The following is a 20302-nucleotide window of genomic DNA, read 5'->3' on the forward strand; positions in this document are numbered from 1 at the left end:
GGACAAGGTGATCATCCTTGGCGACTTCAATGCCAGAGTAGGTAAAGACTCGGAAGCCTGGAAAGGAGTACTTGGCAAACACGGCATTGGCAACTGCAATGACAACGGGCGCCTCCTGCTAGAATTCTGCATGGAGCACCAGCTCACCATCACCAACACTATCTTCCAGCAGAAGAACAGTCTGAAGACAACCTGGATGCACCCATGGTCCAAGCACTGGCACCTTATCGACTACATTCTGGTGCGCCAGAGAGACCTTTGAGATGTCTTACACACCCAAGTAATGCCCAGTGCAGAATGTCATACGGATCATCGTCTTGTACGCTGCAATCTCCGTCTTCACTTTAAACCCACACCCAGGAGAGGAGGTATCCCTCGGAGGAAGTTTCAGGTTGGCAGTCTCCAGTCAGCCGAAGTTAAAGCTGCCTTCCAGGCAAAACTCCAGTCAAGAATTGAGGACCCCAGTTGCCCCACAGACCCTTCTCCAGAAGCACTCTGGGAACACCTAAAAACTACCGTCCTGCAGATCTCTGAAGAAGTCCTCGGGTTCTCCACAAGGAAGAACAAGGACTGGTTTGATGAGAACAATCAAGAGATCCAAGATTTACTGGCGAAAAAGAGATCTGCCTACCAAGCACATCTTGCTCAGCCTTCCTGTCCTAGGAAAAAAGCAACCTTTCGCGCTGTATGTAGCAACCTCCAGTGCAAGCTTCGAGACATTCAGAACGAGTGGTGGACCAAGCTTGCTGAGAGAACCCAGCTGTGTGCAGACACTGGTGATTTAAGAGGGTTCTACGAAGCCCTGAAGGCAGTATATGGTCCATCATATCAGACTCAGAGTCCCTTGCGTAGTGCAGACAGCCAAGTGCTCCTCACAGACAAGGCATCCATATTGAACCTGTGGTCGGAGTATTTTCAGGTTCTCTTCAGTGCCAACCGCGTAGTTCAAGATTCAGCAATTCACCTCACCCCACTTCAACCAGTGAAAACAGAGTTGGATGAGATCCCCACTCTAGAAGAGACTGTTAAAGCCATCAAGCAACTGAAAAGTGGCAAGGCAGCAGGAGTTGATGGAATTCCACCAGAGATCTGGAAGCATGGGGGCACAGTACTACATAGCTCACTTCACAAAGTACTTGTCACCTGCTGGGAACAAGGCAAATTACCACAGGACTTTCGCGATGCAATCATCATCACCCTATACAAGAACAAAGGGGAAAAGTCAGACTGCTCCAACTACCGGGGGATAACCCTGCTCTCCATCGCAGGCAAAATCCTTGCCAGAATACTCCTGAACAGACTGGTGCCCGCCATTGCAGAAGAACTCCTCCCAGAGAGCCAGTGCGGCTTCAGAGCTAACAGGAGCACCACCGACATGGTATTTGTTCTCAGGCAGCTCCAAGAGAAATGCAGGGAACAAAACAAGGCTCTGTATGTGACTTTTGTCGACCTTACCAAAGCTTTCGATACCGTTAGCAGGAAAGGCCTGTGGCAAATCTTGGAACGTTTAGGATGTCCCCCAAGGTTCCTCAGCATGATCATCCAGCTACACGAAGACCAACGAGGCCAAGTCAGACACTGCAATGACCTCTCGGAGACCTTCCCAATAGGCACAGGTGTAAAGCAAGGCTGCGTTCTCGCGCCAACTCTCTTTACGATCTTCTTTAGCATGATGTTTCAAAGAGCCGCAGTAGATCTAGATGATGACGATGGTGTCTACATCCGCTATCGCACCGATGGCAGCCTGTTCAACCTGAGGCGACTAAAGGCCCACTCCAAGACAATGGAAAAACTCATCCGAGAGCTACTGTTTGCTGATGATGCTGCACTCGTCTCCCACTCGGTATCAGCTCTGCAGCATATGACGTCCTGCTTTGCAGAGGCTGCCAAGCTATTCGGCCTAGAAGTTAGTCTGAAGAAGACAGAAGTTCTCCACCAGCCTGCACCCCAGGAAGATTATCACCCTCCCTGCATCACTGTGGGTGAATCAGTTCTGAAGACAGTCCAGCAGTTCAGCTACCTGGGGTGCATCATCTCCTCAGATGCTAAGATCGACAAGGAGATCGACAACAGGCTGGCAAAGGCAAACCGTGCCTTTGGCCGACTGCACAAAAGAGTGTGGAGCAACAAGCATCTGAAAAAAGGCACAAAGATCAATGTTTACAAAGCAGTTGTGATGACAACCCTCATCTACGGCTCCGAATCGTGGGTTTTATACCGTCATCACCTGCGACTCCTTGAGCGCTTTCATCAGCGCTGCCTTCGCACCATCCTCAACATCCGCTGGAGTGACTTTGTGACCAACACTGAAGTTCTCAAGCGGGCGGAGGTTACCAGCATTGAGGCACTGCTGTTGAAGACGCAGCTGCGCTGGGCAGGGCATATTTCTAGGATGGAAAACCACCGCCTTCCCAAGATTGCCCTGTATGGCAAACTCTCCACCGGCCATCGAAATAGAGGGGCACCAAAGAAGAGGTACAAGGACTCCTTGAGGAAATCCCTTGGCACCTGTCGCATCAACCATCACCAGTGGTCTGACCTAGCCTCAGATTGCAAAGCATGGAGGCACACCATCCACCAGGCTGTCTCTTCTTTTGAGAACGCACACATAGCTGGTCTTGAGGACAAAAGGAGATTGAGGAAGAATCGCACTGCTACAGCACCAACCCTAAATCAGACTTTTCCCTGCAGCCACTGTGGCCGGACCTGCCTGTCCCGCATTGGTCTTGTCAGCCACCAGCGAGCCTGCAGCAGACGTGGACTATTGCACCCTTCTTAAATCTTCGTTCGCGAAGCCAAGCCGAGAGAGATATAAGTCTAGCTACAAATGACCGTCCATCAAAAGATGGTGACTTCTCTGTTTTGCATTTTTTCTGTGGGATAAGATACCTCTCTCCCAATTTTGACAAAGGTGGTGGCAGGGGTGGAATTCTAGCAGGAGCTCCTTTGCATATTAGGCCACACACTAATATGTAGCCAATCCTTTAAGATGTAGCCAATCCTTTAAGAGCTTACAAGGCTCTTTTTTGTAAGCTCTTGGAGGATTGGCTACATCAGGAGTGTGTGGCCTAATATGCAAAGGAGCTCCTGCTAGAATTCCACCCCTGGGTGGTGGGAAGTGCCATTAGGAACCATTAGGTTCCAGCAGATTTATGATGGCCCTGTAGGGCTTTTAGGGCAAGAGATGTTCAGAGTTGGTTTCCCAGTGCTTGCCTCTGAGCTGTGATTCTAGGCTTCCTTGGTGGTCTCCCATCCAAGTTCTAATCTGCTTAGCTTCCTGGGCCATCTGGGTCAGGACCTCAGTTTTGACACAATGAAATAATAACTGGAATTAATACATCATCTTATTACTTTAAATTTAGGAGAAATGCTACTCATTCTGGTTATGTCGCTATTTACATCAGCTTATTACTTTACATTTAGGAGAAACGCTCCTACATCGGGGTGGCCGAAATGTGGCTCGGGAGCCACATGTGGCTCTTTCACATATATTGTGTGGCTCTTGAAGCCCCCACTGCCCTGCCGGATGACAGCTTGGAGAATGCACTTAAGAGTTAAAATTGCTTTCTTTCCACCTCTTCCTCCCCCCCCCCCATCTATCTGCCTTCTTCCCTTCCTTCCTTGTCTCACCGCTCTCAAACATCCAACGTATATGTCTTGTGGCTCTCAGACAACTTACATTCATTTCTTGCGGCTCTCAAGACGTCTGACATTTATTCTGTGAGGCTCTTAAGTTAAGCAAGTTTGGCCACCCCCGTCCTACATCATCTGAGACTTCCCACCCCAAGACGACAATCTCTCATGTGAAAGGATGTCACGTGAAAGCCTTGTATTTCCACCAGGGATGAACATCACATGCAGAGCTGCTTCCCCCCTGCTTGGGGCCGCAACTGACCATCACATGCCGCACAGTTGTCATGACCCGAAGCCCCGGCTGGCATGAGCCGAACACCTGATTCGAGTTGTCCTGACGGGATCAAACATCGAGGCTTATCTCCTAGAGAGGGATATTTGAACAGCCAGGAACACACAGTCTTATCAGGCGTTTCAGAGATAGTCATTTAATGATTAAACATGGATTGTCAGAAACCTGAAGCAGACAGGCTCACATTACTCACAGAATCCCAACTTTTAAGTTGCAAGTTTTTGTGGCAAAAAAAGAAAAGGAAAAAAAGGAACAGTCGCCATTACATTGCTGGAATCTTTTTGTCTTAATTTGAAAAAAATTACCTATTACAAAAGAAAAGACTTCTGATATGATTTCCTGTTGCTGAAAGCTGTTTAAACAAAGAGCAGAAAGCTCAGTGCCCCCCCCCCCCCGCCCGCCCACTCCGTTTTACTTCATAAGCAGCATTTGGTACTTTATGAGTCGCTGGAAAACACAAGAATGCTAGGAAAAGTGAAGAGCCAACATGGGATGGATGACCCAACATGGGAGCAGGAAAAGAGGACCCAACATGGGATGGATGCCGATGGACTCTATCAAGAAAGCCTTCAGCTGTTAAGGATAAGACACTTTGGAGGTCTTCAATTCATAGGATCAGAAGCCACTCGACAGCAGAAACAACAATAAATGGGCACAATTTTTACCATTTTCTTGAACTATTTAATGTTGTGAAAATTCCTTTTGATTCATTCACCTAATTAGAATGTCTTCCTACTGCCTAAGAGGAAAAGGCATTCGGAAAACAGAAAGCCAGCTTTTGAGAAAAATCACAATCTCATAGAGCATCAGGTTTATTTTGGGCCCGGGGGGGTGGGGGGTGGGGTGAGCAAGGAGAGTTTGTAACACAGATGTCCTGTGAACTGTTTGCCTGCACAATCCCATGTGCAGATACGCAGCACACATTCCGAAGTTAATTTTTTTGTATTTGATATATATCCTGCTTTTCCATCATAGAGAGCCGGGCAGAGTGCCTTCCTATCTATCTTCTCAAAATCTACCTTTGCAAGGTAGGTTAGGCTGAGAGACACTACAGGCACAAGATCACCATTGAACTTCACACAGTGGAGTAAGGATTCTCTCCAGTTATACTCCTGCCGTTTTCTCCCTCCATCTATCTCAATAAAAACATGTCGCAGTCAGGGCTGGCACTAGAGGTTGTGATGCCCCAGGCAAGCCCTCCACGCACCCTTCCTCCCCCCCCCCATATGCACAGCCCAGCGTGCGCCTGAGCAGGGGGGGTGAGGATGGAGTGTGACGAGGTCACTGAGCAGGGTCGGTGCAACAGTGGGCGTGCCGGGAACCCGGATCTGAGCACGCCCACTGCCATTCCGCCAACCCCACTCTGCCTTCCCGCATCACAGAAAGCTGAGCGGGGTCGGCACGGCAGTGGGTGCGCTTGGAACCTCGATCTGAGCAGGCCCGCTGCCACCCCACCAATCCCAGTCTGCTTTCCTGGCAGCAGGGAAGGGGCACCGGAGGGAGTGGGGCACAAGTTGGGAGTGGGTGGCCAGTCGTTCCTGAGGAGAGGTAGCACTCTAGGTGGCTGCCTACCTGGTCTGCTGGGATGCGCCGGCCCTGGTCAGTTAACACGGTAAAGCATTGAAGCATGCAGGCGTGTCCCAAGAGCCCATTCCCAGCATCACGTCCCACTCTAGCATTTCTATGAGGAACTGTTCCCACTTAGGGCTGTGCAGTCAACAGGGGTGGTCTCCATTCCCAGTGGCTCCCACTGAGTTCAGCAGAGCAGCTTTTGGGATACACTGAGGTTACCCATCCCAGGGGATTTTCCAAATGTATTCATTTAAGTAGTAGTTAAGAGAGTCGGGCGAGGCTCTGGGAGACCCAGGTTCGAGCCCCCACTCTGCCGCAACAGCTCACTGGGTGATCTTCGGCCAGTCATAATCTCTCCGCTGAGCCGACCCCTCACAGGGCGGTTGTGAGGGTAAAACGAAGGACGGGGTAAACTGCTTCGGGTCCCCACTGGGGAAACGTGCGGGTTATCAACATAGAGAATATATCGATTTATAACAATGTCATTCACAAGAGGAAAAAATGAGCTTCGTGGGAAAACAGTGGGCTGAAAGTGACCACTTCTAACAAATAGTAGTGTAGCATGCACCATAATCAGGGTTTTTTTGTAGCAGGAACTTCTTTGCATATTAGGCCACACACCCCTGATGTAGCCAATCCTCCTGGAGCTTGTAGTAGGCCCTGTACTAAGAGCCCCGTCAGCTCTTGGAGGATTGGCTACATCAGAGCAGGGGTAGAATTCTAGCAGGAGCTCCTTTGCATATTAGGCCACGCACCCCTGATGTAGCCAATCCTCCAAGAACTTACAGTAGGCCCCATAAGAAGAGCTCTGTAAGCTCTTGGAGGATCGGCTACATAAAGGGGTGTGGCCTAATATGCAAAGGAGTTCCTGCTACAAAAAAACCCCTGGTATATATTATAATGATTACACAAAAAGGGACCCTGTCACATATTTGTTTGACTTATAAGACTGCCCTCCCCTGGCTCAGGGTGGTGAACAACACTTCGATAAATTCATATATTAATCAATTATAACCCAATTAAAACAGTAAGGAGTCACAGTCTAATTCAATATCAGCCTCCCTGCTGCATGTGTGCATGACGACATGCATTTTTACTACCTCCAGAATAAGATGAGGTGTCAAGCTGGATTTTGGGCTGAGCTCGGTGTGCCCGGAAGCCTAGGGCTAAAAAATGTTTGGTCATGAGTGGACATTCAGCTGCAAAGTGATGAGAGGATGCTTGTGGAGGTGTCCAAGCACTGCCCTGAAATGCCACAGTTCAAAGAAACCTAATGGAACTAAAAAAGGGAGGGCAGCTATCAGGGGAAGGGTCAAACGAGAGGCACTGCACACCGGTTGCCCATTTTTCTGATTCCCTTAGCCAAATTTAATACACAACTCTTCAAACATTACTGAAACACCTAGTTACTTTTTACCTTTTTTCCTTTGAAGCCGAGGACAGCAGACTGCCGCAGCTCCCCACAACACTAACACGTAGTGCTGATCTTTGACCTGCTCCACTGTTAGAATAATTTTTGTTTGTTTCTCTCCTCTGTAACTGTATGTAGATTCTAAAAAAAGAGAAGAAAGGGCAAGTATCGTTTGTAACTGTACCAGATTCAGAAAGAGTTGAAGCGAAAGAGTAGTCGCTCAGCATTTGACAGTTTCTTTCTAAACACACCGGGGAATCATCCTCTTAAACATCTTGCATCCGTATGCTGGTTTGGCACAAAGGTTTGGCCACATTCATTTCTATCTTTCCTCCCCCCCAGCAGGCTGCCACACCAGGTCATGCATAGCTTCAAAAGTGGATGGCTACGTGGCACGTGAACACACACAAAGTTGCCTCATACTGAATCAGAACCTGGGTCCATCGGATTGGCACCAACTCTCCGGGGTCTCAGACGGAGATCTTTCACATCACCTTTTGCCCGGTCCTTTTAAACTGGTGAGGCCACGGTTTGAACCCAAGACCTTCTGCATGCCGAAGTGACGCTCTGCCACCAAGCCAGGCCTCTCCCTTAAATCAAGAGTGTTAGTGTTTGAGAAACTAAAGTCCACGGCCTCCTTCGGCACAAGGAACAACACGTGGTATGGTGGATCCGGGCCAGAGAACTGTGCGTTACAAACAGGCCGAAGGGGTAGAATTACGTTTTGTTAACACGTGTCCATACAGCACACTGGTTTGCATTTGCGGTGCTACATGTTCAGCTTTTTAAAACCAGTATTTCATCTTCATTATCATCTTTTGGTATAAGGGGTTACAAAAGTATTTTAACTGTATTATCTTGTTTTTATTGTTATAACATGGTTTATACCATGTCCTGTAAGCCACCCTGAGCCTGCTTCGGCGGGGAGGGCGGGGTATAAATAAAAATTTATTATTATTATTATTCAAATACTATAACGTTGTTTGTATTGGTCTCAATCTTTTTTATATAAGCTTGTTTTTATATTATTTCTTCACTATTTCTGATTCGTGGACTATTGCTGTGGACTTACGTTATTGCTGGCTCTTGCCATAATAAAACTGACCGGCTGTCATCAGCCCTCAGTCTGTTTCAAATAAAACACCTCGGGCTTAGATTGTCAAACACGATCGTCCACTGTGTGACTCTCGCTACTGGATAAGGGGTTACAAAAGCCAGTGGAAAGAAGAAACTGTTCTGCGAGCAGCAAAAGAGAAACAGGCAAAGGAAACCTGTTATCACACATGCTCTCTAACAGTGAAAACCTAAGTTGTGTCACACCCCTCTAAGCCTCTGTGACTTCAATAGATGTAATACGGCTTCGGACTGCACTGGGAAAGAACCACCTTATGTCAGTAATTCTGGTCAGACACTAATTACAGTCAAGAGCTCTCCCAGCTTTATGTCCATTATTAATGCAAAGTGTTCTAATTCTCTGCTCACATTCCACGTCTAACTGTGTAAGCCATCTTAGTTACCATTGCTTTGTGCCCCAGATAAAGCATAGACAGCTTCAAGAAGGGACTGGATAAACATATGGAGCAGAGGTCGATCAGTGGCTATTAGCCACAGTGTATTGTTGGAACTCTACCTGGGGCAGTGATGCTCTGTATTCTTGGTGCTTGGGGGGGGGGGGGGGACAGTGGGAGGGCTTCTAGTGTCTTGGCCCCGCTGATGGACCTCCTGATGGCAACTGGGTTTTCTGGCCGCTGTGTGACACACAGTGTTGGACTGGATGGGCCATTGGCCCCATCCAACATGGCTTCTCTTATGTTCTTATGTCCAGGTAAGCACACAGTTCACACAACAGAATCAAAATGATTCTGTAAGAAAATATCAGGGGGTCTCACAATTCATGGATTTTTCTCACCCAAAAGACTTCTGATGTCCTGTCTGAAGAAAATGTTTGATATGACTATCTGTGCTGGGTAGGGGTGCTAGTCCCCCCCCCCACCCCGGCTACTGTGGGGGCTGGGGAAAAGTTGCCAAATCCAGGTTGGGAAACTCCAAGAGATTTGGGGGAGGAGCCTGGGGAAGACAAGGACCTCAATGGGGTACAATGCCGAGTCCACCCTCCAAAACATCCATTGCCCCCCCCCCCCTGCAGGAGAACTGATCTCTGTAATTTGGAAATGAGCTGCAATTCTGGGATATCCCCAGGTCCCACCTGGAGGCTGGCAACCCTAGCACATCTTGTTATCTGAAGTGTATTCAAGAGTGCTTATTAGCTACTACTGAATCACAAATTATCATGAAACTTGGAACAAACACCTCCCCAGGACTGAACAGGGATATTGGTTTTTTATCTCATTACATATGCTAAACCCACTCTCACTGAGTACAACTATATATCCACAGTATTCCAATATATTTCTCTTTTAGAGTAGTGTATCAGAATAATGTTTTTTTGTATTGATATACTCAAATAAAGGATATTGGCTGTTTATCTCATTACATATACTAACCCATCTTCCACTATATTTTAATGCATTTTTTTTCCTAATGGCAAACTAGAATTATTGTTTATATGTGTGTTACATGTTTAAATTAAACCTCTGCGAAACTAATGCCCTCATTTTAAACCCAGAGCTAACATTACAACAGACTTTTATTTATGGCACCTCACACCTAATGACATAGACATCAATCTGCTATTCTGACTTCTATTGCCCCCTTGTTGATGCAGCCCAGTTAACATAAACTAACAATCACCAGACCCCAAATTGTGATTCTTTTAATCTGCTAACAAACATGTCCATGATTTTGCATACTAATTCACTGCCCACTTTCTCTATACTTAGGACTGTTTGCCATTCCATCCTATGAAGTGTGCTTCTAGTTCAACTCTGCTAAAAATGAAAAGTCAAATAGATTCCTGACTTGTCTTGCTGACAACTTCCTTTTCCAGAAAGTGAAGAAGGAAACAAGGGGATCTGCTGTCTTGGATTTGATTCTCACCAACAAGGAAGAATTGATTGAAGAAGTGGAAATAGTGGGCACCCTGGGCAGTAGTGACCATGTGATTTTGGAATTTACAGTCTTAGGGAAGGGAAAAGCTATACGTAGTCAGACTTATAGGTTGAACTTCAGAAAGGCAAACTTTGATAAACTTAAAACTATGCTGGGTAAAATCCCATGGTCAGAAACACTTAGGAGGAAGGAGGTTCAGGAGGGGTGGGAGTTTTTTAAAAGCGAAATACTGAAAGCGCAATGGCAGACAATTCCTGTGAGAAGAAAAAATGGAAAACGCCTAAAGAAGCCGAAGTGGTTCCATAAACAGCTCTCTAAAGACTTGAGAAATAAAAAAGACTCCTTTAGGAATTGGAAGGAGGGCCTTATAACCAAGGATAAATTTAAACAAATCACCAATGCTTGTAGAGAAAAAGTTAGGAAAGCTAAAGCTCAGTATGAGCTTAGGCTGGCCCCCTCTCTCGGCTTGGCTTCGCGAACGAAGATTTAAGAAGGGTGCAATAGTCCACGTCTGCTGCAGGCTCGCTGGTGGCTGACAAGACCAATGTGGGACAGGCAGGTCCGGCCACAGTGGCTGCAGGGAAAAGTCTGATTTGGGGTTGGTGCTGTAGCAGTGCGATTCTTCCTCAATCTCCTTTTGTCCTCAAGACCACCTATGCGTGTGTTCTCAAAGGAAGAGACAGCCTGGTGGATGGTGTGCCTCCATGCTTTGCGATCTGAGGCTAGGTCAGACCACTGGTGATGGTTGATGCGACAGGTGCCAAGGGATTTCTTCAAGGAGTCCTTGTACCTCTTCTTTGGTGCCCCTCTATTTCGATGGCCGGTGGAGAGTTCGCCATATAGAGCAATCTTGGGAAGGCGGTGGTTTTCCATCCTAGAAATATGCCCTGCCCAGAGCAGCTGCGTCTTCAGCAGCAGTGCCTCAATGCTGGTAACCTCCGCCCGCTTGAGGACTTCAGTGTTGGTCACAAAGTCACGCCAGTGGATGTTGAGGATGGTGCGAAGGCAGCGCTGATGAAAGCGCTCGAGGAGTCGCAGGTGATGACGGTATAAAACCCACAATTCGGAGCCGTAGATGGCCAAAGATGCTAAAAACAACAAAAAGGGTTCTTTTCTTATGTTTAGAGTAAGAAAAAGAGCAAGGACATGGTGGACCCATTGCAAAGGCAAGGAAGTGAAATTGTAACAGGTAATGAAGATCGGGAGGAACTGCTCAATTCCTACTTTTCCTCAGTCTTCTCTTCTGAGGGAAACGGTGCTCAACATGGCAAAAACAGAACATATCAGGAGGGTATGAAGTTCCAACCTAGGATCAGCATAGGGGTAGTATATAAACACCTAGTTTCTTTAAATGAAACTAAGTCCTCAGGGCCAGATGAATTGCATCCAAGGGTTCTAAAAGAGCTTGTGGATGTAATTTCTGAGCCTCTGGCTATTATTTTTGAGAATTCTTGGAGAACAGGAGAGGTGCCGGAAGATTGGAGGCAGGCGAATGTTTTCCCCATCTTCAAGAAGGGGAAAAAAGATGATCTGGGTAACTACCGACCTGCTAGCTTGACGTCTATACCTGGAAAATTTTTAGAACAAATCATCAAACAGTCGGTCCTGGAACATTTAGAAAGAATGGATGTGATTACTAAGAGCCAGCAAGGTTTTCTCAAGAACAAGTCATGTCAGACTAACCTGATCTCTTTTTTTGAGAAAGTGACTATCTTGCTGGATCAGGGGAATGCTGTAGACATCGTTTATCTTGATTTCAGTAAGGCTTTTGATAAGGTTCCCCATACTATCCTTGTTGACAAGTTGGTAAAACGTGGTTTGGATTCTGTTACCGCTAGGTGGATCTGTAACTGGTTGACAGATTACACCCAAAGAGTGCTTGTGAATGGTTCCTCATCCTCTTGGAGAGGAGTGACAAGTGGAATGCCTCAAGGATCTGTCCTCGGACCTGTTTTGTTCAACATCTTTATCAATGATTTGGATGAAGGAATACAGGGAATGCTTATTAAATTTGCAGATGATACTAAATTGGGAGGGGTTTCAAACACAGAAGAAGACAGAAACAGGATACAGGATGACCTTGACAGGCTGGAAAACTGGGCTAAAATCAATAAAATGAATTTTAACAGGGATAAATGTAAAGTTCTGCATTTAGGTAGGAAAAATCCAATGCATGGTTATAGGATGGGGGAGACTTGTCTTAGCAGTAGTATGTGCGAAAAGGATCTAGGTGGTATTAGTGGATCATATGCTGAACATGAGTCAACAGTGTGATGTGGTGGCTAAAAAGGCAAATGCAATTTTGGGCTGTATCAACAGAAGTATAGTGTCCAGATCACGTGATGTGATGGTATCGCTTTACTCTGCTCTGGTAAGACCTCACCTGGAGTACTGTGTTCAGTTTTGGGCACCACGTTTTAAGAAGGATACAGACAAGCTAGAACGAGTCCAGAGGAGGGCGACGAAGATGGTGAGGGGTCTGGAGACCAAGTCCTACGAGGAAAGGATGAAGGAACTGGGGATGTTTAGCCTGGAGAGGAGACGGCTGAGAGGTGATATGATCACCATCTTCAAGTACTTGAAGGGCTGTCATATAGAGGATGGTGTGGAATTAGTTTCTGTGGCCCCGGAAGGTAGGACTAGAACCAATGGGTTGATATTAAATCAAAAGAGTTTCCGATTCAACATCAGGAAGAACTTCCTGTTAGAGCGATTCCTCAGTGCAACAGGCTTCCTCGGGAGGTGGTGGGCTCTCCTTCCTTGGAGGTTTTTAAACAGAGGCTAGCTGGCCATCTGACAGCAATGAAGATCCTGTGAATTTAGCAGGGAGGTGTTTGTGAGTTTCCTGCATTGTGCAGGGGGTTGGACTAGATGACCCTAGAGGTCCCTTCCAACTCTATGATTCTAAGCTTCCATTCTGAATAAAACTTTGTTGGTCTTAAAGGTGCAACTTGACTGCTACTTAGTTCTTCAGCTACTACTTTCAGTTAAGGAAGATAGAAGTAGGGAAGATCCATTTTGGTGTAGTGGTTAAGTGCACAGATTCTTATTTGGGAGAACCGGGTTTGATTCCCCACTCCTCCACTTGCACCTGCTGGAATGGCCTTGGGTCAGCCATAGCTCTCGCAGAGGTTGTACTTGAAAGGGCAGCTGCTGTGAGAGCCCTCTCAGACCCACCCATCTCACAAGGTGTCTGTTGTGGGGGGGAAAGATATAGGAGATTGCTCTGAGTCTGATTCAGAGAGAAGGGCAGAGTATAAATCTGCAATTCTTCTTCTTCTTTTCATAGTTAAATCTTTTTGTTTGTGAAATCTGCAGCCAGAGATATATCTTTTATTGACTCTCTTGGAGTCACCTCCCATCCCCTACTTTTAACCCCGTTTTTTAAAGTTTTGGAGCTCAAACATTGAATGATACCATTACAAATCCAACTGACCTGTTAGCACAGTGATGTTAACAATTTTCACGATGGAGTGCACCAAGGTATCGGCTTGGAGTTGATCTAGGAGAACGTTTTGGACGCTGCTGAGTGTCTGTGGCTCCCTTTGGGGGAGAGCTTGGAAGCAGGCATGCTTGGAAGACACGTACACCAGCAACTCCCGGAGAATATTAATGTCCACTATGTGGGAAACTTTGAAAAGAATAAATAACAATCATCCCTTGTTTTTGGCCACGCAGACTGTGACATGTTGTATTTCGCACATAATAATACGAGAGCAAACAACCTCTTGCTAGCATCGCCAGTGCTTACTGGAAAACAGAGATATACAGGTTGTACTTCCTAATGCACAAAGATAATCTCAGAAGTCATGCATGCCATGATCCGTACTTTAATAAGTAACAACTACCAAGGGAAGATGCCGACATTTTCTTGCAATCACATTGGTGCTGTTCAGGCAACTTTTTTCCCTATCCAGTTCTGTGCCTGAGGCATTCCAGCTCTCAAGAAGATGAAGAAGAAGATATTGGATTTATATCCTGCCCTCTACTCCGAAGAGTCTCAGAGCGGCTCACAATCTCCTTTCCCTTCCTCCCCCACAACAGACACCCTGTGAGGTGGGTGGGGCTGGAGAGGGCTCTCACAGCAGCTGCCCTTTCAAGGACAACCTCTGCCAGAGCTCTGGCTGACCCAAGGCCATGCCAGCAGGTGCAAGTGGAGGAGTGGGGAATCAAACCCGGTTCTCCCAGATAAGAGTCCGCACACTTCACCACTACACCAAACTGGCTCTCTCAAGATGAGATATAAGAACACAAGAATCTGCCTTCTACTGAATCAGACCCTTGGTCCATCAGGGTCAGTACTGTCTACTCAGACTGGCAGTGGCCAGTTTGGTGTAGTGGTTAAGGGCACAGACTCTTATCTGGGAGAACCAGGTTTGATTCCCCGCTCCTCCACTTGCACCTGCTGGAATGGCCTTGGGTCAGCCATAGATCTTCAGTTGTTCTTGAAAGGACAGCTTCTGGGAGAACTCTCTCAGCCCCAACTACCTCACAGGGTGTTTGTTGTGGGGGAGGAAGGTAAAAGAGATTGTGTGCTGCTCTGAGATTCAGAATGAAGGGCAGGATATAAATCCAATATCATCCTCATCCTCCTCTTCTTCTTCTGCTCCTCTTCCTCCTCCTCTCCAAGGTCTTGGGCAGAGTCTTTCTCATAACCTACCACCTGGTCCTTTTAACAGGAGGTGCCAGAGACTGAACCTGGGAACTTCTGCATGCCCAGCAGATGTTCTACCACTGAGCCACAACACCTCCTCCCCTCAAAGATGTAGGTTCTATTCCAATACTGACTTCATCTGCATATATCATCTCTGTGAACATGATGTCTTAAACTTGGTATCACTGAGAGAACTGTAAGGTAATGGCTTCAGCAGGGCATATTTTACTAGAATTGCCAAATGGTCTGCAGAAGGTCCCATCACTTTAATAGAGACTTAATGCATGGATATGGGCAGCTGAAGCTTTTTGTGGTTTGGAGATAATAAACATCACCTGATATATAACATCGAATGGATGTACCATTTTTCTCCAGGCCAGGTGGCAACCACATATGTTAATGGGGAGCTCAAGGCAGAGAAATGGTGGGGGGACAAATGAGAATCCAGGACCTCATACTTTCTGGTGTTCTTCCCACATACTTTGCTTCATTGATTTAGAAGAATATGCACATTACTAGAAAGGGAAGGGATTTGGTTCAATTATTTTGATACCATAAGAACATAAGAGAAGTCATGTTGGATCAGGCCAATGGCCCATCCAGTTCAACACTCTGTGTCACACAGTGGCAAAAAAATAAATAAAACCCAAGTGCTATCAGGAGGTTCACAATTGGGGCTAGAAGCCCTTTCACTTTGCCCCTCCCCCCCCCCCCCAAACACCAAGAATACAGAGCATCACTGACAGTTCCGATAAGCTGTGGCTAATAGCCACTGATGGACCTCTGCTCCATATTTTTATCCAAACCCCTCTTGAAGCTGGCTATGCTTGTAGCTGCCACCACCTCCTGCGGCAGTGAATTCCACATGTTAATCACCCTTTGGGTGAAGAAGTACTTCCTTTTATCCGTTCCAACCCGACTGCTCAGCAATTTCATTGAATGCCCACGAGTTCTTGTATTGTGAGAAAGGGAGAAAAGGACTTCTTTCTCTGCTTTCTCCATCCCATGCATAATCTCGTAAACCTCTATCATGTCACCCCATAGTTGACATTTTTCCAAACTAAAGAGCCCCAAGCGTTTTAACCTCTCTTCATAGGGAAAGTGTTCCAAACCTTTAATCATTCTAGTTGCCCTTTTCTGGACTCTTCACAATGCTATATCCTTTTTGAGGTGCGGCAACCAGAACTGCACACAGTACTCCAAATGAGACCGCACCATCGATTTATACAGGGGCATTATGATACTGGCTGATTTGTTTTCAATTCTCTTCCTAATAATTCCCAGCATGGCGTTGGCCTTTTTTATTGCAATCGTACACTGTCTTGACATTTTCAGTGAGTTATCTACTATGACCCCAAGATCTCTCTCTTGGTCAGTCTCTGCCAGTTCACACCCCATCAATTTTCATTTGTAGCTGGGATTTTTGGCTCCAATGTGCATTACTTTGCACTTGGCCACAATGAACCTCATCTGCCACGTTGATGCCCACTCACCCAGTCTCAACAGATCCCTTTGGAGTGCCTCACAACCCTCACTGGTTCTCACCACTCTGAACAATTTAGTGTCATCTGCAAACTTGGCCACTTCACTGCTTACTCCCAACTCCAAATCATTAATGAACAAGTTAAAGATCATGGGGCCCAGTACTGAGCCCTGCAGCACCCCACTGCTTACCATCTTCCACTGTGAAGATTGTCCATTTATACTCACTCCTATTAATTAACCAGTTTTTGATCCACAAGAGGACTTGTCCTCTTACTCCATGACTCTCGAACTTACTAAGGAGCCTTTGATGAGGAACTTTATCAAAAGCTTTCTGGAAGTCAAGGTAAACAACATCTATTGGGTCCCCTTTGTCCACATGTTTGTTCACCCCCTCAAAGAACTGTAACAGGTTAGTGAGGCAAGATTTTCCCTTACAGAACCCATGCTGAGTTTTCCTCAATAACTTGGGTTCATCAATGTGCCTACTCATTCTGTCCTTGATAATGGTTTCTACCAACTTTCCCGGTATTGAAGTCAGACTGACTGGCCTGTAATTTCCCGTATCTCCTCTGGAACCCTTTTTAAAGATGGGGGTGACATTTGCTACCTTCCAGTCCTCAGGAACGGAGGCAGATTTCAATGAAAGATTACATAGTTTTGTCAGGACAGCTACAAGTTCATCTTTGAGTTCTTTCACCTTTTGAGTTCATCTTTTTTAGAACACTCAGTTTAAATGACTAAAGTAAACATTAAATTGGGATAACATATATTGTTATGCAACGATTAATCCTCACATTCATTTGGCTGAATAGCTAAGCAGCTCCCAAGGTTCAATAACTGACTAGTATATGTTGACTGCAGTAATATCTCTCCAGCCCAACGATTTTCATACATGCCAACATCTGCAACAGAGAGAAAAAACTTTGATCCAGGTTAAAAAAATTATATATATATATCTAACTGAAAACTGACTTGGGTTAGCTGGAAACCAAATGCAATCAATGAGCCATGCCTACTTAATGTACATAGATCCAATCAGGCAGCTGTGTTGGTCTGAAGCAGTTGAACAAAGCAGGACTCAAGTTGCACCTTTAAGACCAACCAATTTTTATTTAGAACGTAAGCTTTCATGTGCTCTTAAGCACACTTCATCAGACGAGGAATCCAGCACAGTGAGCAAAGCCATACATAGCTGAGCAGAGCCACATAGCTGGAAGGCAGTGGCCAGAATGAAACATGGTAGAAGAAGAAGATGATATTGGATTTATATCCCGCCCTCCACTCCGAAGAGTCTCAGAGCGGCTCACAATCTCCTTTACCTTCCTCCCCCACAACAGACACCCTGTGAGGTGGGCGGGGCTGAGAGGGCTCTCACAGCAGCTGCCCTTTCAAGGACAACCTCTGCCAGAGCTATGGTACAGATTTAAGAACCAATGACAGTGAAGTAAAATTATCTGGTAGGCAGTGGTTTAGAATGTAAAATGGTACAATGACAGAATAGCAAAATTAACAAATTGAGCAAACCTTTGATCTGAGTAGCATAAGCATGCGAAAGCAACAAAACAGCAGTATGCAGTAAAATTACCAAATTGAGCAAACCTTTGATCTGAGTAGCATGAGCATGCGAAAGCAAAACAGTAGGTTTGAAGCCTAGGTTGAAGCCTAGACGATAGGGCTCCCGCCGAGGCTTTAATAACAACAAATAACAACAAATAGGACTGAAATATCAAAGCCGATAGCTGACCCGACAGCAGCAGTAACGAACAAACACCAACGAAACACCGACGGAGTGCTAAGCGGGGAAATTGCATCGGTAGAAAACGGAGGCAGCGACCGGAGACTGACCTGGCCTGGCGCTGGGACGGAGGTGAGGCGCGACCACGGTCCGTCGTGAGGCGCTGCCTGGGAGGACAGCCGGGAGCACGGAGCGGGAATCCATCGAAGGCGCCACAGACGAACCGGCGCGGAGCGGGGGTCGGTAGAGGCGAGGAGTGGGGGCCGGCCGAGAGCGCCATAGACGAACTGCAGGCGTTCGGCTGGGAGGACTGGGGAATACCAACGGAGCCCCGAGGAGTGGAGAAGCCGAGGAGAGGCTGGCGAGCCCCAGGACGAGGGCGCCGGCGGATGCCTCTGCCCCCGCCCTGCTCCCCACCCCCCCCTCCTTGGCCCCTCTCTGCCATCTCGCGCCCACCGGCCCGCCTACCCCCCCCGCTACCGGCAAGCGCTAAATGGTACGACTGACGCAGCAGCCGGGTATCCCCAACTAGAGAAGCCCTATACGGGGCTCAGGGGAACCCCGGCTGAACGCTGAGCCAGAGAAGACCAGAGAAGACCTGAAACGCCCGAACAGAAGCTGTACTCCTCGGCCGGACCAGCTAAGAGACCGCAAGGGAAACTTGCCTCCCCCCCTCTCCTGACTGCCAGGCTACAGAGACCTGAGCGGCTGAATCAAGCCTAGAGTGGTCACCACTTGCACTCGCACTTTAGCATCATCGGAACTGATCCAACACCACTGGCTCCTGTAACTAACATCACCGAGAGTATTATCGAGACTAATTAGTAAACATCACTAATGAAGAACATCTACAGGCAGGGTAATAACGACTCAACAGACTACCTGGACTCACACCCCATGGAGGAATGACAGATAGCTCGCTAATAGTGCTAATTTATTATTATTGTTAATTTAATTATAGATTATTTCATCAATCAATTAGCGACAAAATTAATATTTAGATTAGAAAAGAAAAAAAAATCTTAACTTATTTATTAGGATGGGAGGGAGGGATTATTTATTTATTAATAAGTTAAGAATCAATGAATTTGCAGAATTCAACCTAATTGATTGCAAGGCGGACTGGGAGGGTTACTAAATTAACTTGAGATATAAATAGTGGGCTGTCAACCAGGAATTGGTAGGGTTGGTGAGGAGGGTAAGTGAAGTGGCAGGTGGAGATAAACCGGAGAGTGACATTGGTGACTTTATAGTGAGTTGATTCAGATGGCCGGCCAGGGGATTCCAGTGCTCCTGGGGAGGGGAAGATACGACGGTGGGAATAGACAGAAATATAATGGAAGGAGACAGAGACAAAGCGGTGCTCGGCCACCTTCCAGTCTACTTCCCATCCCAATGGTGGCGGGTAGTGGGTCTAAGAAGAATTGCTCGCCTCTGTCATTGGTGTTATGTAACGCCAGGTCCATAAATAATAAGACCGCGACCCTTAAGGAGTTTCTGCTACAGCAGAACATGGACCTGGCTTGCGTGACCGAGACCTGGGTGAGGGACGGGGAGACAGTAGCTCTCTCCCAGATGTCCCCCCCGGGATACTCGGTCTTCCACCAATCACGGAGTAGCGGGCGGGGGGGAGGCGTAGCATTACTCATACGGGAGGATTACTCCTTTCGGGCTCTCCCGGGCCCAAAGATTGATGGGATTGAATGCGCCGGTCTGGCGTGGGATGTTGGAGAGGGGTTGGCAATTTGGCTGGTGTACCGTCCACCTAACGCACCGGCCAATGCCTTACCATCACTATTGGAGGCAGTGGCGGGCTGGGCGTTGGAGTACCCGAGGCTTATGGTCCTGGGTGACTTCAACGTCCATGCCGACGACACGGCCTCCACTCAGGCGATGGACCTAGTGTCGTCCATGGCAACACTGGGACTCTCTCAACTTGTCACGACTCCCACGCATCAGGCCGGGCACACATTAGACCTGATCTTTGCGTCCGGGATTTTGGTGAACGATATCGCCGTAGAAGCGGTACCATGGTCGGATCACCTAGCCCTTAAGGCCCGTATGGGGATGCTACCCCAACCCTGTATGGGCGGAGAGCCTATTTTGGCTCGCCCTCGGGGCCTGATGGACCCGGAACGGTTCCAAACGGCCCTGAGGGATCCTTGGCCCACTGGCAATTCCCTCGATGACCTGGTGGAGATCTGGCAGGACCAGCTATCCAGGGCTATCAACGAAATTGCACCCCGGCGTCCTCTACGCCCTCGCACGAAGCTGGCCCCATGGTACACCCTGGGGTTGCGCCGGCTGAAACAAGGGCTTAGACGACTAGAGAGGCAGTGGAGGCATACTCGGGACAAAGCAACGAGAACATCCTATAGAACGTTTATGAAGTCTTATGAGATGGCAGTCAAGGCTGCAAAGAAAGAATACTTTGCTACCAAGATTGCATCTGCAAACTCGCGCCCAGCACAATTATTTAGAATAATTGGGGATCTTATAACGTTGCCTCAA

General features: G+C 47.2%; 1 protein-coding gene across 1 annotated transcript in view; it reads right to left on the reverse strand.

Annotated features, from left to right (window-relative positions):
* The window catches only part of SHLD2 (shieldin complex subunit 2), a 78939-nt gene that overhangs the window by 21974 nt on the left and 36663 nt on the right, over positions 1–20302 (reverse strand). The window contains exons 3-5 of the mRNA XM_060241054.1: positions 16851–16958; positions 13354–13548; positions 6915–7049 (exon numbers count right to left, since the gene is read on the reverse strand). Coding sequence (XP_060097037.1) covers positions 6915–7049; positions 13354–13548; positions 16851–16958 — 438 coding nt within the window. The remainder of the gene's footprint in view (positions 1–6914; positions 7050–13353; positions 13549–16850; positions 16959–20302) is intronic.

The sequence above is a fragment of the Heteronotia binoei genome, chromosome 6 (genome assembly GCF_032191835.1).
Source record: "Heteronotia binoei isolate CCM8104 ecotype False Entrance Well chromosome 6, APGP_CSIRO_Hbin_v1, whole genome shotgun sequence".
NCBI lineage: Eukaryota > Metazoa > Chordata > Lepidosauria > Squamata > Gekkonidae > Heteronotia > Heteronotia binoei.